A 16,946-nucleotide genomic window follows, 5' to 3' on the forward strand; every position below is an offset into this window, starting at 1 on the left:
ACACTCCTCCTCCATCAGTACTCACTCTGTGTCGGTGATAACGTAACCAAAGACGTCATCGTCAGCCTTCTTCCTGTTGGCTTTGACGTCCAGCTGGAGCTCGGGAACATGCATCGTCTTCTTGTGCGGTTCGTCGTACACGAGCGAAGCGGGAGGAGGCGCCACCTCCTTGATCCAGCCCTCCACCTCCGACACCTCCTCCACAGACTGGGTGGCGTCCTTTTTCTGCACCGTCATCCCCGCCTCACTGGTCCGACTCTGGACGTTTTCCAGCCCCACCTGTTGGGCCCTGGGTGTCTCCATGGCGATGTCATTGCGGTTTGTGGCCGACGGAGAGGCGGAGAAGGGAGTTTTGTCCAGGTAGGCGAGGAGTTTGGTGAAGAGGTTTCCACTGTCGGGCTAAAAAAGAAAGCCAAAGGAGTAATGTGAGTGAGATGTTAAGTGTCAGCCGACAAACAGAGACAGAAATGTAAAAACCAGAAATAAATTTTCCAAATCCTGAAAAGCTTTGATTTCTTTTTAATGAAAAAACATTTCAGACACGTCGTCTCACCTCATTATTTTCTGACGTACAGAATTCTAGGCTTAAAGTTGTATTCAGTTTTTTTTTAAAAGTTGACTCATGAGGTCCATTTTAAAGGGGATGTGTCATGCACATTTCCATATTTATATTCTGGGGCTCTACTGGAATATCTTTGCATGATTTACAGTTTAAAAAAACTCCTTATTTGCAGGCCCTCAGTTCAGACTGAAACAATCCATTTTAGCTCCTGTCTAGCTCTGAAGCCCTGGCTTTTGACTATCAGGGAACATTTTTACACGTTTACCTCAAGTTTTGGACCGTTGACTATGTTTAATACAGACATCCAACATCATAACAGTATAAAAACAACAGAAAATCACAAAAAGCATGATATGTCCCCTTTAAGCTTTTAAAACCTCCACAAACAGGTGTTTTTGTTTATTGTGCCTAAATCATGGGACCACTGATTTTTATCTAATGTTAATATTATTATTGTAAATATAACTTCCCGCAATTGTGCGAATATGACATGAATGCAGTAGTGTAATAACTAGGGATGCACGATATTATTGGCACGTCATCGGTATCAGCTGATAAAAGCTTTAAAATGAAATATTGGCATCGGCCATTTCTGCCAATTATGAGAGGCCGATTTGTCGCCATCTCCTCCGCCGCCTGACTGTGCTTCCCTCCACGGATTGTTTCACCCTGATGATCCCGGTGCTTCTTCTGCAGGCTCCACTTCACTCAAGCTGCCCGTCAGACCCGCTGCTTCTTCCCACTTTAACCTGACTAACAAACCGGGGCTCGGTGCTCCGGTTGGATCCACACAGAGAGCCGGGGCTAACGTTAGCTGAGAGGCTAGCTGGCTGTGCTTCCCTCCGGTAATGCTGCGGCTAACGCTCCGCTAGCCTCTCAGCTAACGTTAGGCCGTTAGCCACGGCTCTCCATGTGGATCCAATCGGAGCATCGAACCCCGGTTTGTTATTCAGGTTGCATAATATTATGTTAATCGGCAATCGGCCACAATGAGTTGGAAATATCGGCATATCAGATATCGGCAAAAAATCCATTATCGTGCATCCCTAGTATTAACCTTTAAAATGTGGTCAATTTTCCATTCAAAAATAAATAATATTGTTTGTATTAATACTAACTAATACTAACTAATAAGGTTATTCAAGATCTCCAAATAATGCAATATGATGATGAATGATCCATATTTCAAGAACTTTGTCACCGTTAACTAATTTATCTCAGATTTGTTCAGTGGTTAACTTGTATAATTTACATATAATGACATATAATGTACAGACATCAGATTTTAATGAGGCACTGTTCGATCAAGATCTTTTGTCTAAACGGCTGACACTGAACTAGTGGGAGTTTTTGTGTTGGTGATGTCAGCGTGTTGGCAAGAATGAGGAAATAAGTGCTTTGAATCAAAGAGCAGCCAGCCTGTCAGAGTTTCTATGGAATATGAATATATTATGCTATTATTCCTCTGCTGCTAGCTTCAGGGTAATTGCTCGTCTTGTCAAGGTCCAAACGCCAACTGGCTGTTCAACCTGAGCCAAAAAGTTACTTTGATTAAACTTGTTCTGTCTACTGCAACTTAAAAATCAAACCACCTTTATAATATTTTTGGTAGCAGGAGTCTAGTGAGATAACCGTCACATTGTGCAGGATTTGCTGCTTTTCTGCTCCTTGTTTACTTAATTAGGCAATTTCACTGAGATAGAACAGACAGAAGATACACAACAAACATATCCAGTCACATGCAGGGACATACTGTACAAACAACATCAGAAACAACATCAATTTTAATATCCTTTGTAATTTATATGGTGCAAAGCATTGTATGGCAGTCCTCTCAAGTTCTGTATTCACCTGTGGGATATCGAGAGTTAGCCAGTCCTGGGATACAACGAGGCAGATTTAGTAGCAGATATTATAGAGAAAATGATAAAGTGGGTAGATTTCTCTTCTTGTTGCCAACTTTTTCATATAGTACACAATGATTAGTGTGAAATTTACCCCTTGAGCAAGAGCCTGTTGTTCCCAAACCCACAGTACAGTACGAACTGAGACTGATGTTACAAACATTAGGATCTTGGTTTCAAATGACCAACGTTGCCTGGATGTTGCCTTGGCTCAAAATGTATTCAGTGTCAAAAAATGTGTGAGTATACGAATCATCTGTTACGTGCTCAAAATGCAGCACTAAAGCTAATAACTTCAGCATGATAATGATGATGCTGACATCCTAATAAACATCATGTTTAGTACTGTGAAGTCAGGCTCCTGCATATATCACTTTATATACTTTAACTCCAGATATGACCTGAAGTCCAGCCTGAGATTCCCAGGCTTCTTTTCTGACCCCTCCAGAGTTATCAGTGTATTATATGTTTACACTGCAATGATTATTCATCTTATTTATACCTCTAGTTGTTTCAGAATTACAGAATAACTCCTGTTTCTTTTCTGTGTCATCTTAAAGCATTTATAATGTATGTATTTTGTGAATGTAAGAAACTTCATTCAAAATGTGATACATTTGTAGTAGTGGCGTTATTAATAGTTAATATTATCACATTAAAATTCAATTAAGTATCAGTAATATTTGTGGAAAAATAACCTGCATAACAGAACAGCGGAAATGACCTTAAAGAGGACCTATTATGCTCATTTCAGCTCTGAATTTTTATTTTTGGACTCCATTAGAGTAGCTCTGCATGATTCAAAGTTAAAAAAAAAACTCATTATTTATCTTATACTGGCCCTGCATGCAGCCCTTCAATATACACAGTTTCTCTTACACTCTGTTTTAGCTCCTGTCTCTTTAAGACCCCCCCTCCCGTGAGCCCACTCTGTTCTGATTGGTCAGCTTTACGTATCAGAGTTGTGTAACTTTACCGTCATTGCAAATCAAACATTTCCTGCTTTACTGCTTCAAATTAAAAGCTTTAAAAAGGACTAACTAACAGGAGACTTTTATTGTGCAGAATTTACAGGAAGTAAAAACATGTTCCTCACTGACTTAGCGGAGCTTCGTTAGCAACATTTGGAGCTATTTGTTCAGTGGATCAGTTAGAAATAACGCAGGGAGGAAGAGTACAAACAGAAACAGCCACAGTGATGATGATGATGTTTTATGAAGAGCTGCAGACGACCAGCACACCTCCAACAGATAAACTACTTATTTTACATTGCTGTGCTGTGTAACGCCATCATGGCTTGGCGTAACTACTCCCGGAGCGGAACAGCAAACTCGCGTGCTGTGCACGTAGCAGATGTCCATGTAAAGAAATCCGTCACAAACTGATGTCAGCTCGGGGTGAAAGTAGAAAAAACCGTTGGAAATCGAGCATTCAGAGCAGTGTGAAGCTCACAGGGATTACTGCTACATACGTTTACCTCATTATTTGACACGTCCGCCACTTTTAATATGAACATCCGACATTGTGACATTATAAATATATAAATATATATATATATATATATATATATATATATATATATATATATATATATATATATATATATATGTCTGAAAATAAGGAAAAGCACAATACGTCCCCTTTAATAAGTGATTTATTCTACTACTACTAGCTAAACAAGAGATTTTAAAAACCCTCAGTTATATAAATGTACCTACGGTGTGTGAAGACTTGATTTGCTCTCTGCACAGCAGTATTGTTATAGTTCCTCGCAGGAATACTGAGTTCCTACTAAATTGTAAAGGACATTTACTTCACCTTTGTGCACCAACTGATGTCAAACACAATTTCAAGTTCTTTTCAAAAGGAGAATGCAGCTGGGGTACATTTTCTTCCTCATGCAGAATATGACATAATTGTTCATAATGTCAGCCTTACCTCTGACATTCAAGTTTTTTTGTTTGGTTCTTTTTTTTTTCTCAGGGCAAATTGAGCGCTTACCTTGTCCTTCACATTATGCTCTTCTGTATCTGTGTGGCGCTCTGTTGGGAGAAAGAGATTAAACGTATTCATACATTTTTTTTGTGTTTCTCAGCATGAGAGGAAAAAGACAAAAGAAGCTGGTAACAACTTGGAATTAAAAAAAAAGAAAATGTGAACACAGAGCTGAAAGCAAGCTCTCCAAATCTCAAGGACTTTTGTTAAAAATCACAAACACACTCTTCTTTAATATTTGACTGATATGAATTTTCTCCAGTGTTAATCTAGCTTTTCATTGATCTTTTCTTTACTAAACACTGAAATAAAAACATTGGAAAAGTCGGCAGGTTCTTAAACAAGCCAATTTTGCAATATTGTTATCATTTTTACACATTCTCAGTGGGCACTGAACCATAACACCGACTGTGTTGATGCACTAACAGGATGTCTATTTTCACATTATGTTCCATTCCTGAGCTGTTTGAGAGCTCATGTTTTTTTAATTCTACCTACACAATTATATACGTGATTACCAGCTTCTATTCAATACTTTAATTGTGCAAAAGAACAAAATAAATCACCGTAAAATTACCTTCAAGTGCTGCCGGCACTATAGGAGTATTCTGCTCTGGCTTTGCTGTCGGAGCGCTCTCCAGCAACTTCTCCTCTTCCTCATCTCTGGCAGCATCCTCCATTTCCTCCTCTCCATCCTTTAACTCTCCCTCCAGGTCTCTTGGCCCAGGTCTTAGTCGGGTCAGGCCCATGTTCGGTCCCTTGTCATGGTCCACCACCTGCAAAGCATCAGCTATCAGGCTGGACAGCTGGTCCAGATCCTGCGGCGTCAGGGTGTCCACATCCAAGTGTTGCCTGCCAGCGTTCTTCAAAACGTTCTGGATGAACCTCTCTGAGGGAGAGACGGACATGAACAGTAGAAAAATAATGAGTCAGATCAGAAAAACAACAGCACTGACTGTTTGTTAAAAGGCTTAAAACAACCCATGTATACTTGAGATTGAAAGTTTGTGACCTTGGTAACAGTTTACAAGACGATCTCACTAAAAGGTACATTTAGTAGCTGTTCTGGAGCTTTCGATCAAATCGAATGAATGAGACATCCTTATTTTTGTAACAGCTACAATTTCCATAACAAGTGGGTAAACTACATCTGCTGATAGACATGGTGTCATTTGACTGAGAGCTCCAGAACAGCTACTAAATGGACCTTGTGGTGAGACTGATTTGTCAACGATCTATATATACGTTTTCCTGACAAACAAGCAAAGCCATGTAAATAATAATTGTAGCAAAGGCAGATGGAGCATGATGTCAATGAATCATAACGGCACTCTTTCCCATCAACCAAGTAGTTTTAGTTACTTAAAACTAACCAAAACTTAACCAAAGAGGTGGCAGATCAAAAAATGTAATTAAATGATACAGAAACTTTATGTTGCTTCATGCTTGAAAGACTTGATCAGTGTTTGTTCTGTATGATAACAGGATAAACCTGATAGTAGTTTAAATCTGTGGGATTTTGTTTTTATTTGATCTGAATTGTGTTTGTTAATCACTTTCTCAGAAAACTTTTGAATGTTCACTTTTAAAATAATAAACATTTATCGTCATAAGAGACAATTACTGTATGAAATGTTGGTAAATAAACTGAAAAAAGCCCATATAAGTCATTTTTGAAACAGTCATATTGGTTGCTTTGGAAGGCATCTAAATGTTCTGTTTTGTCTTTTACATATGTCATACATATGGTAACTTGTTGGACATCAGAGCTATGAAATGTGTAGCTTTGCCCCTCTATTGTCGGTTTATATAACATAGCAGGATTCAACTGTCAATCAGCTGTACAACCACACTTTTAAATTATATAAACAACCTCTTCATGTTGTCCATGTCTACTGTTTTTCTCCTGATTAAATGTTCTGACAAAATAGCTTATAATTCATAATAGAGTATGATACTAACTTTGTCCAAACAATACAACAACACCACACACTACAGCTTCAGAAACAACCACCTTGCACTCGGGTGGATGTGAAAGCCCAGTCAGGTGTTTGCATGTGATCGGTGGATGATGACATCGCCTGGCAAGTACTACGGCGAGACACGTACCATCCACATACGTCAGGGGCTCCTTGACTGAAGCCCCTTGAGTTCTTCCCGTCTTCGGCAGTCTGGGTTTTGACGTCTCTTTTTTGAGGCCGGCATTTTCTATTCCGTTGCTGTAGAAGGGCCTCAGGCGGGACGAGGGGGCCTGCTGCTCTTCTGGGCTCACGTCCCCACCGTTCAGGGACAGACGCCCGGAGAGATATTGCCTCAGGGCGCCCAGGAGAAGGTCACCCTCAGCCTGCATACCGAGGAGCTGGTCAGCTGGAGGTCTTTGCTTCTGCAGAGGTTGGAAAGATGAAAGAGAGGAGAAGCTGGAGGGAGATGCCTTCTGAGCAACAGTCTGGGCCTTGGAGCGATAGAAGTCTGCAGGGATGCCTGACTGCATATTCTAAAAGAATCAAAAAAGCAAATAATATCAATTAGAGTTCACTTTTAAAAACACTGTGTAGCCTTTCAGAACCCAAAACGTAAATATAATTGAGTATTCTTGACATTATGACGTCCTGGTTTAGATTTTATCTAACATGTGACACAGATTTGATGTTTTCTGTCCCACTATCCACCATGTGGATATAAACTACAGAACACAATAATGTAAATAAAAACAAATGGTAACTTGGTAGTTAAGCTCTAAACATGCAGTATATTAATGTGTGTTGTATGTGGATTTTATGATTGGAATTATTATGAACTATAATCCACTAAAATCACATTAAATAGGTACTTTGTTAGCATTAAATGTGTATTTGTGCATATTCAGTATGTGCGGCAGGGACGGTTTCAGTTTTTATTTCAAAATAAATGATTATTTTTTCAAATAACGTTAATGTTAACATTAATAATGCATTTAAAATCATTTTAAATGTATTTGTCAATAAATGGCCAAGAAAACAACATCAAACAAACAAGTTGCAGGTAAAAGCTGCAAACTGGGAAACTGTGACTCAGCTGTGAGTGATCTGGATGTTCATTTGGTCGCACTTCACAACCTTAACGCTAAATGCCACTAAATCCTACAGACTGGCCCTTTAAACATTTCTACAGAGAAGATGACTTTTCATTATTCCAATAGGTGTCTGAGTGCAACAGAATTGGACTTTATGCAGATTCTGGGATCAAGACAAATGTCCCATCTGCTTTTTGTCCATCTAAGACTAAAACACTGTCCTGAAAATAATGAGCAGAGATGTGAATTCACTCAGAAAACCCTCTGGGGTGAATGTATGCGACCGCATCGATGTGAAGTGAATGCAAAACAGAACGATGCTGAGCTCACACTCATCCTGCCTGAGCAGCTTCTGTTACTCTGCTGGGTTTTTCTTTCATTATGTATCAGGTTTCTTGATTCAGTCCATCAAAAAATACGGAAATTGTTTCCATAAAACTGTTTTCTTGTTGGCGAAGACCTGAATCCTCTACCTGTACACTTTAACATGAATTAAAGGAAGTCAATGTTTATACATATATGTTTATTTTGAGCCAAACCAAGTGAGTGTTTCAATGCAGGAGCCACATTTTGCCTTAATATGAAAGACTTTCATCTAAAATTTCAATAAAAGATTATTGACATGAAAATAAAACCCTTTTTTTAAAAAAAAAACAAGTTATGAATCCATTTATGCAATCATATTAACATATCCATCCAGCTACAACAAAAGCAAATTGTCACTGGCAGCTCCATTAACGCCCACCTGGGAGCACAGAGATGGTACAAGCCTGAGTAACGGTAAAATTATCATAACAATAGCGACATAAGCGGTTAAGTTCCTCACAGTCGTCATACTTCTTTATGATTTGTATGTGCTGAGGCCCCTTCTGGTATTTGTTCCTGCTTCTCTGTGAGCAGTCCCTGTGTATCTTTATTCATCTATGTCACGCAGCTGATGCAGTTTATTCCACTTGTGCCCTCCAGGACCCCTTCAGTCCTCCTGCTACTTTTCACCAAACACGTGAACCTGGATAGAAAAAAAAAAAAAAAAAAAAAAAAGGCCACGAGCCCGGAGCGACGCCTGCAGGCTCCATGCCGTCGTACTCTGTGAGTCTTTGGCACAATCCCCCAGCAGGAGAAAGGCCTCCGCCATTCAGCCAAGCTCCTCTCCCCTCGCCCCGAGCGGAGGGGACATGGGCGGAGGGAGGCGGTCACGTGGAGAGTTATTAATTAGAGCGTTGAACTCCTGAACTCTCTGCTGGTATTATTTCACTCATAACGGTCATGCTGGGAGAAGCCATCAGTTAGGACGGAGAAGCGAGAACAGAGTGACAAGGAAGGATGACACCGGACTCCCCGTCGTGAAGAGGTGTGTGTGTGTGTTTGTGTCTTTGTGTGGAGTTTTTACTTGTTTGAGTGTGTGAGTGTGTGCTGCGTGTGTATGTGTGTGTTTTAATTGAGGCAGGTGGCTATGAATGGAGGGTACAGACGTTGGGGTAAAAAAAAAACAAATGCCCCACCTGCTCTTCCCCCTTTCAAATCTGAGGGAGGGAGCAACAAGAGCTGAAGTTCAATGACATCAATTCATATGAATTTCATTTACTTTTCGGACTGTCTGACATCTTGCACTACAAATTTATTACTAGATTGGATTTTGTGCTTTTACCTGGAAGGTCAAATATGCAGAGCAGCTCCCAACAGTGTGGAAAAATGACAGAACTGTGCTCATTAATAGGGCGGCAGGTATCACTGACAGCATAGAGCAACATGGATAAAGACTTCACTGACCCCCCTTGTATATCCTGTAGGTCATTTTATATCATGATTGCACCATATTATATGAAATTGTCTGCAAATGTAATGATTTATAATCAAATAAACCAATGTTAAAGAGATGTATTGTTTATTTTTGGCATGTCCATTGAATAACAAACCCAAAAACCTTAAATACTTGAAAATATCTTGAAATTTAATATTGAGTGTGCGATGCTGGACCTCCTCTGCATCATCCCTCGTGCCATTTTTCTGTTTTTTGCAATTAAATGCAAACCGACTGCATTCAGTGATCCTCACCAAGAGCATGAAACACATGGACACCAAAACAATGTCCAAATAAGTAAACAATCTGACTGATTGAGCAGGATATGGAGCTCAGTTGTGGAATAATAATGTAATAATTAATTTAGCTTAAAAAAAAAGTTGCAATGTGGCAGTACTTTGGGTTCATATAAAGACAGCAGTGGTTGATCGCTATATAAGAAAAATAAAATTCATGTTAACACTATATTTTATTGTTATTAGACATATACAGAGTATAGATTCAAAACCTTGCCCTTGAGCAAGGCGCTATAATATTAACTATTCACAAAAAGAGCTGTTTAATAGGTGACTTTATGAAGAAAAGAAAATAATGAACAAATGTGTTTGAAAATACTTTAAAAATGAAGAAGCATGGTTTTATCAGCAATAAAGTTACACTGAACAGCTATGTGAATATGAGAAACTGTAGATATGTGAAACCATATTGACACATTGTGCTGAAAACTGCAATACAAGCTCAGAAAAAAACAAAACCAATCAAAATCCTCAAGTGGAAGTGTAGCACAGACACCCAGACAAGGCTAATAGAGCAACCAGGAATGCCTCACCTTGCCTGGGGCGCTCAGGCCGGCAGCAGAGGGAGTCTTGGGGAGGAGGCCAAGGCGTTGGAGGTACGTCTGCAGGTTTCTGCTGAGCTCCACCTCCACTGGTTTCACCCTCTGGTCTAATGGGTCCATCGCCTCAGCTACCGGCCTGTGAAAGAGACACAGAGAGAGAAAGAGAAAGGATGGAGAGAGGAAGGCAAATAGAGTATTTTAGAGCAAAGTACATCGACAAAACTACTCTTTAAGAGGTCATTACTGATATCTCTCCTCAGTTTGTCATTTCACATCCAAATTTTTGGCATTCACAACCTATGTTCAGTTACATTTTTAACAGTCAAGACTGGATTAAAAGCCACAACCTCTCTGTATATAAACCAACTTCTCAAACAGCTGAGCTACATCAGCTCTCACACACAAAGAATAATTAAACGAGCAGCTCAGATGAGAACACACCGAAGAAACTAGAAACAATCAGACAAAGACTGAAACATTCTGGTCAAAGCAACCAACGTGACTTAAAAATTAACATAACACATAAAACTGCAAACTATAAAATAAAATACTAATACAAAACTATAAAAATAAACTACAAAAACTGGACTAAATGGAGTCTGAACACTTCTGTTAAACTTTATTGGACCATGGTGAAAGAGTGAAACCATCTCCACAGATAATAATAATAATAATAATAATAATAATAATAATAATAATAATAATACAGAGCTACTGATGGGTAAACTGGGAGAATGTCTGACCTGCTGTCGGTGTTGTAGATGGGTCCGTTCTGTGGCAGTCTGTAGGGAATCCTTCTCAGTTTGGATAATTCTTTGGACAGAACCTGCTGGGTGGTGTCGTCTTCCCAGGTCAGACCTACGGATAGAAACACAGAGAACCTTTAGAAACCAGAACAAACAGGAACTAAACCGTTGCTTTTTGGAGGTACATCCATGAAAAGAAACCACTTCTTAATCAAACTGGTGAGCAACACCGCAAGAGGATACTCAGAGAGTTTTATGCATGAAAAAATCCAAGCTGACATGCAGCAAGTATCCTCAAGAAAGAAGGGAAGAGAAACTGCTGAGCATGCAGTAGTCTTTCTAAACTCATTAGGTCACTCATTAGCAGAGGAGACGAGGCAACAGCAACGGTGTCCTTGGAGACTCTGGTGACCGAGTTCAGTGACTAAGCAGAAAACATTTCTGCTCTCCTCCTCCTGCCACAGTTCAGTTAGTATGGGCTTGATGAGCTAATTGGGAATTCATTTTACAGGAGTTTACCTGAAGCCGTTAACCAGCGCGGTTCACGACAAGCCCTCTCGGATGTTTACATCGCCAACATCACAAAGAAGCGAGAGTAGGAAGGTCAAGGGTGAATGCCACAGTAGCCGTTTATAATGTCTGGACACTGTCATACTGTAAAGTAATGAGCATGACTGTGACTCTTGTACAAATCCAAATAAGGGAAAATTTTGGTGTAGTAGATAAGGGCAGCTGTAATAAGCCCTGACATCAGCCTACACCTTTTCAGTCAATATTTTAATCAGTTTCCTGTTTTGTTTTGGTTTTTTGGGTTTTTTTTAGGGGGGGGGGGCATGTACATATATGTATGTATATGTACATATGTATGTGCATGTAAATATATGCTGTGCATGTATGTATATGTACTGTGTCTATTAATTATTATCTTCCTTTGTCTTGTTTTTATAACTTAAAGCTGGACTGCGGGACTTGTACATATAAATGAATGTCTGTTACATTCAGGCTCTTGCCAACTGAGTTCACACAATGCTGATTAAGCCAATCACCACCAGTTAAATCTCTCTGTATTTCACAGCATACAGAGTTTTTAAATCTGGTGTCTAATACGACATTCCTGCACTAGTGCCCCAGTAGTGATGCAATCCCGGCGGGTGCTCGGCCCTCAGGAATCTTCGTCAGACCGTAAGGCATGCTGAGTATGCGAGAAAGTAACTATTTAGATTCCCAACATATGGTCAATTTATCCAAATAACGCCTATTTGGAAATTTTCTCCGACATTTTCGGAGCTGTGAGGAGCCGCTGGCTGGGTAAGACCAGCCGGTCGGCATAACAGCACGTGTCGACAGTGTTTTAGTAATTACTCTCAATGCCAGAAGGGGACGACAAAACCTCCAGACTACAGGTTTAAAGACCAAAATCAATCAATCAGTTAGTCAAATAAGAAATTAATATTCTCAGTAAACACCTATTAATTGATTTGTAGATCAAAAGATGTGTAGACGTAAAGGTTAAAACTAGGTAAAAAATAGGGTTTTTAGACAACTAGGATTCATATATGTAGCTACAGTTTCAGCAGCATTTAAATATGTGAAGCAGGTCCTGACTACATGTCTAAATATAGTCATTTAAAGCTACTATGTGTATGATTCAAACATATCCAGTTTTACACCTCTAACACTTGGGGACTCTGAGATGAACGGGCTAAAAGCTCCAATAATCTTCACCAACAGTGAGAGTTGAAACATGAAAACATTCACTTTGCAACCAACTTTAGTACAGTTTTGACCTCCACAGTCTGATGTACAAGGACAAGAATCCTATATTATGCAAAAGGCTAGCAGCACTTGTGCTTTGTTAATAATGAAACATGGTCGACACCACATCTGCTTTCAGACCGTGTTTGAATATCAGCTGTTTTTAGGATGAACACCCATCACACTGTCATATACCAGAGGAGAGATTTACCCAAAATAAGACATCAATATATGGTAAACACCAAAATATCAGACATCAAGGAGTTGTGCATGGATTCTGCTGGGAGAACTCATCCCCCCAAACAACACATACATGGACCTTAAATTTTAAGAAAAGTCAACAATACCAAAGTTTAGCATATACGGCGGATGTTGGGATGATGGAGGGAGCCGTGGCAGCAAACATTCTTGTACTCAAAACGATTTACTAAAGTTTAAAGTCTGAATCCATGGAGTTGTGGATATATAATTAAGACATTTGTACTTGAAAAAGTGTACTCTGGTTCAGGAGGTGCTTCTGATTCAGACACTGAGCAAAAAAAAAAAAAAGGCCTGCTGCATTTCACCAAAAACCAAAAAGGAGAGAAGTGGTGAGGTTCAGGTAAAATATACCTGCATAGATCAACATAATTTACATGGGATATGTAGAGAAACTTTTCATCTAAATGTCTAAAGTGATTATGATTACTTTTGTGTAAAGAACTTTGACATTGTATCTCTGTCCCTGTCTGGTATCACGCCTGATTCTCCATCAGTGACTGAGCAACAACAATTTGCCTTCTCAAAAAAAAAACAAAAAAAAAACTGCACAAGAGGACAAATTGATGAGCAGCTTGGGCATTTATGCCTCTTGTCTTTTGGGTAACATTTTTATTACCTAGTTGTCAAAATGTCTCAGCACCAATGTCAGCCAGACACTCCTGTGCATTTAAGTGAAGAGTATCATCATCAGTGACGAAGCAAAAAACAACAACAACAACAAAAATCTCTTCTCCATTTCAGCGAGTGTACAAAAGGACAAGCTTGATGAGCTGCTTGGGCATTCACGTCTGCTTCTTATGCTTAACATGCATCCAAACACAGTTTTTTGGCAACCGAACAGAGGAGCAGGCGCCAACAGCAGATGGGGTAGCGGAACGAAATGTTACCGGAAATATGGCCGTGCCGCGCAAAGCACAACATGAACCGAGGCATTTGGCAGATGAGCGATGATGTTCCTGAAAGATTCAAGTAATACAGACTGCAGCTCCAGATGTGATGCCACAAGATGTATGTCCGGCACAGAGGACGCACACTTAAAATGAAAACGGGAAGCTGGGAAGTCTGTTTCTCGTGTTTTCACGAGGAAAGAACCTTCCTCGGTCTGAGCTTGTCCATCAGGCATGTCAGTAAGTCAGGGGCAGAAACACCCAAAGTCAAAGACTGTAACTGCTGACTCTATCTGTTGTTGAAGTCATTTATAGTCCCCCTCCACTCAAAAATGTGTTTATTTTTCCTACAGTTAGATGTTTGAGCTTCATTGTGCAGAGTTTGACACTAGAACGCTGTGTTCACCTTCATCTGCTGAAAGTGGAAAGTTTCTCTTTGCTCATTGAAAATCTAACTATAAGGGGCAGGCCTATGAGGAAGATTTGTGACATCGCAACTATTTTGGAGCCAGTTGTGGTTCAATATTCAACTTACACAAGTGTGATGAGGAAACTTGAGGCCTCCAGCGCACAAACACTGAGAACATATTCATAGATTCTGGATTTTTCAATGAGGGAGAAGGAGTAGATGCCATTTTAAGGATTTTAAAGTGGTCTTCTTTTGTGAGGGGGTGGGTGCACCATATCACACATTATTGTTTTAAGCAGAGTATTTCTGTATGTCTTAAAACATGTCTGGAGGGGATCTTTAATTTTGTATTGTCATGCATAATTTCCAGTATGTTTAGTGTATTGTCAGTGTGGGTATGTTTTCGTGTAATTAAGACCTGCCGAGTAACTGCAAACATAAATGAGCTCTATGCTAACTTTGGTACAATATATTACACGGCAACATATACTTTTCCTATTGTACATGGAGTTTATTCATCAAACAGATAAGCAGTTAATCCTTCACCTGAAATGAAAACATCAAAATCACCAGAAGTTGGGTTACAAGATTTTCACATAACAGCAACCATATGTGTTTGCCCAAAGTTTTGGGGAAGTCCAATCCAAATCCAGCACTGTAGGTAAACATGAGGCCACGGATTTCCTGTGGCACTAAAAACTGAGTTAATGTTCTGGCCGTAACTGAATGTAACTCATAACAAAAACAGTGAATTGTATAATTATAAAAGACTCCGATCGGTCACGTCTGATACGATCCATGAGATCAGTGCATTCCTAATTCCAACTGTCATAACAGAAAAAAACACAATACAACTTTATTGTCCACCAAGGTTAAAATCTGTCTCTTCATTCGAACATCTTTGTTAATGCAAACACAAAAGAGGAGGTCAGACGTTTCCCGTCCACCTCACACTTCGACAACCTTCACTGCACAATGTCAACATCAGTCTACTTTCAATACCATGCCATCAAACTGACTTCCTTCTGAACCTCTTATCCAAGTTTCAAATACATAACATAAGACTCATTTGGCAGACACTTTTGTCAAAGTGACTCACAGTCAGTGCATTCAAACTTTATTGAAACGTATGTCTGATTTAGACATTCTTTTGGAGACCAGGCTTCTTTTTGTGCAGCAGTCTATAACATTTAGGTCTTGTAAGAATCGACTGAGTGAAAACAGCAGATTTCCCTGCTGAGTTCAGTTGGCAGAACGAGTCACTACTACTGTCAACATCTTATTATATTGTAGACAGTCAACCAACAACCGAATCTGCACCTCTGCCTCAATCAGGAGTGAATCTAATTGGATCACTCGTCATTCTACTCGATTCTTAACATTTCAGCACTCGGACACCTTCTTTAGACCCTTGCAAAATGAATTATGAACCCAACTGCCGCGAATCAGGCACAAGCCTCTCTTTAACAGCTGCACAGCATGTCAGGCCAGCTTTCGCTATCAAAGAGCCATAAAGCAGAGCCTTTAATGGCAGCCATGGTGGCTGAGAAAACGGGCGTTAACGGCGGGTGAACAGACGGCATCTGACACAACAGGTTAATAAACGCTGGAGCCCCTGCCAGGATATTCAGCGTGACTCTACGCTTCTCACAGACTAAACCCCACCACAGAAATGTGGACAGAAGCTGGCCGGTTGAAGTAGAAGGCAAAGGGCGCTTTGAGTGAGATGCTTCCACATCTGAATAGGAACAATGACTAAATGAGACTGCAGTGCAAAAGGTAGGAAGACGCAGAGTTCATTTCAGGGTTGCAGCTGGCATTTTGTCCAGAAGGAGCAACAGCATCTATTCCTAGATGTCCAAAAATATAAGCAGACAGGAGGAGGTCAGAGGTCACAGCCTTTGTGCCTAGAAAATAAATGGAAAAACTGATTTTTTGGGGAAAAACCCCCGGTTCACTTTTCAGTTATTTCTTTCAGCTACAGAAGTTTTTTATTTTCTACCTGTTCTGCATTTTAATGATATTAAACATGTGTGCTTGACAACCATTAATGGCTAAGAGGCATGCAACTGCAACTGTGGGCTAAAACGTACAATGAAAGCCAGTTCAGGACTTGATTTATCAAGACCAGTTAGAAGCAAATCCACACTCATTGCAGTGAGGTGAGAGTGCAGATTAACATTTTATCTAACAAATCCTCACACACACTTACAACCGAACAGGTTCGTCAAACTACCTCCACAGTATGACCTGTTCAGAAAGAGAACTCATAAGAGCAGCTGTAAACATCCTCCAAAAAGACAGTTAACTAAAGCTTGAAAGTGAATTCTTGACCTCGGAAATAGTAGTTTGACAAAATACCACTTATTTAATAACCTTAACCCTAACATCAGACAAATGAATGAACGAACACTGGAAACTGACAACATCAGCTGTCTGTGAACACCAGAACAAAACCAGTCACAGCATCAACTGGGAAAGAGTCAAAGTCATCGACCTGGATTTATTGCTTCAGCTTCAACTTCAATGTGTTTTCCATCAGGTTTCCATCCTCCTCCATAAAAAAAATAACTTGTTGGTTGAGTTATTACGTGACCAAACTTCTATATTCAGGTCACATGATGTAAACTGAGCTCCAGTCGCTGAAGAAGACCATTAAATGTACTTAGAAGGCTCCAGAAAAAGCTTGTAAGTTGACCTTTAGTTGGAATATTTTCTGTTCTGTTGCAAGCTTTT

General features: G+C 39.9%; 1 protein-coding gene across 11 annotated transcripts in view; it reads right to left on the reverse strand.

Annotated features, from left to right (window-relative positions):
• Positions 1–16,946, reverse strand: part of LOC121908104 (receptor-type tyrosine-protein phosphatase N2-like) — a 250,156-nt gene that overhangs the window by 183,554 nt on the left and 49,656 nt on the right. For all 11 annotated transcript variants that reach the window (XR_006099174.1, XM_042427810.1, XM_042427809.1 and 8 more), the window contains exons 4-9: positions 10,896–11,010; positions 10,144–10,288; positions 6,571–6,955; positions 5,039–5,350; positions 4,468–4,508; positions 26–399 (exon numbers count right to left, since the gene is read on the reverse strand). Coding sequence is in view for 10 of the 11 variants with exons in the window: in XM_042427810.1 (XP_042283744.1) it covers positions 26–399; positions 4,468–4,508; positions 5,039–5,350; positions 6,571–6,955; positions 10,144–10,288; positions 10,896–11,010 (1,372 nt within the window). In the remaining variant the exon portion in view is untranslated. The remainder of the gene's footprint in view (positions 1–25; positions 400–4,467; positions 4,509–5,038; positions 5,351–6,570; positions 6,956–10,143; positions 10,289–10,895; positions 11,011–16,946) is intronic.

This window comes from Thunnus maccoyii, chromosome 12, assembly GCF_910596095.1.
Source record: "Thunnus maccoyii chromosome 12, fThuMac1.1, whole genome shotgun sequence".
In the NCBI taxonomy this organism is placed as follows: Eukaryota; Metazoa; Chordata; class Actinopteri; order Scombriformes; family Scombridae; genus Thunnus; species Thunnus maccoyii.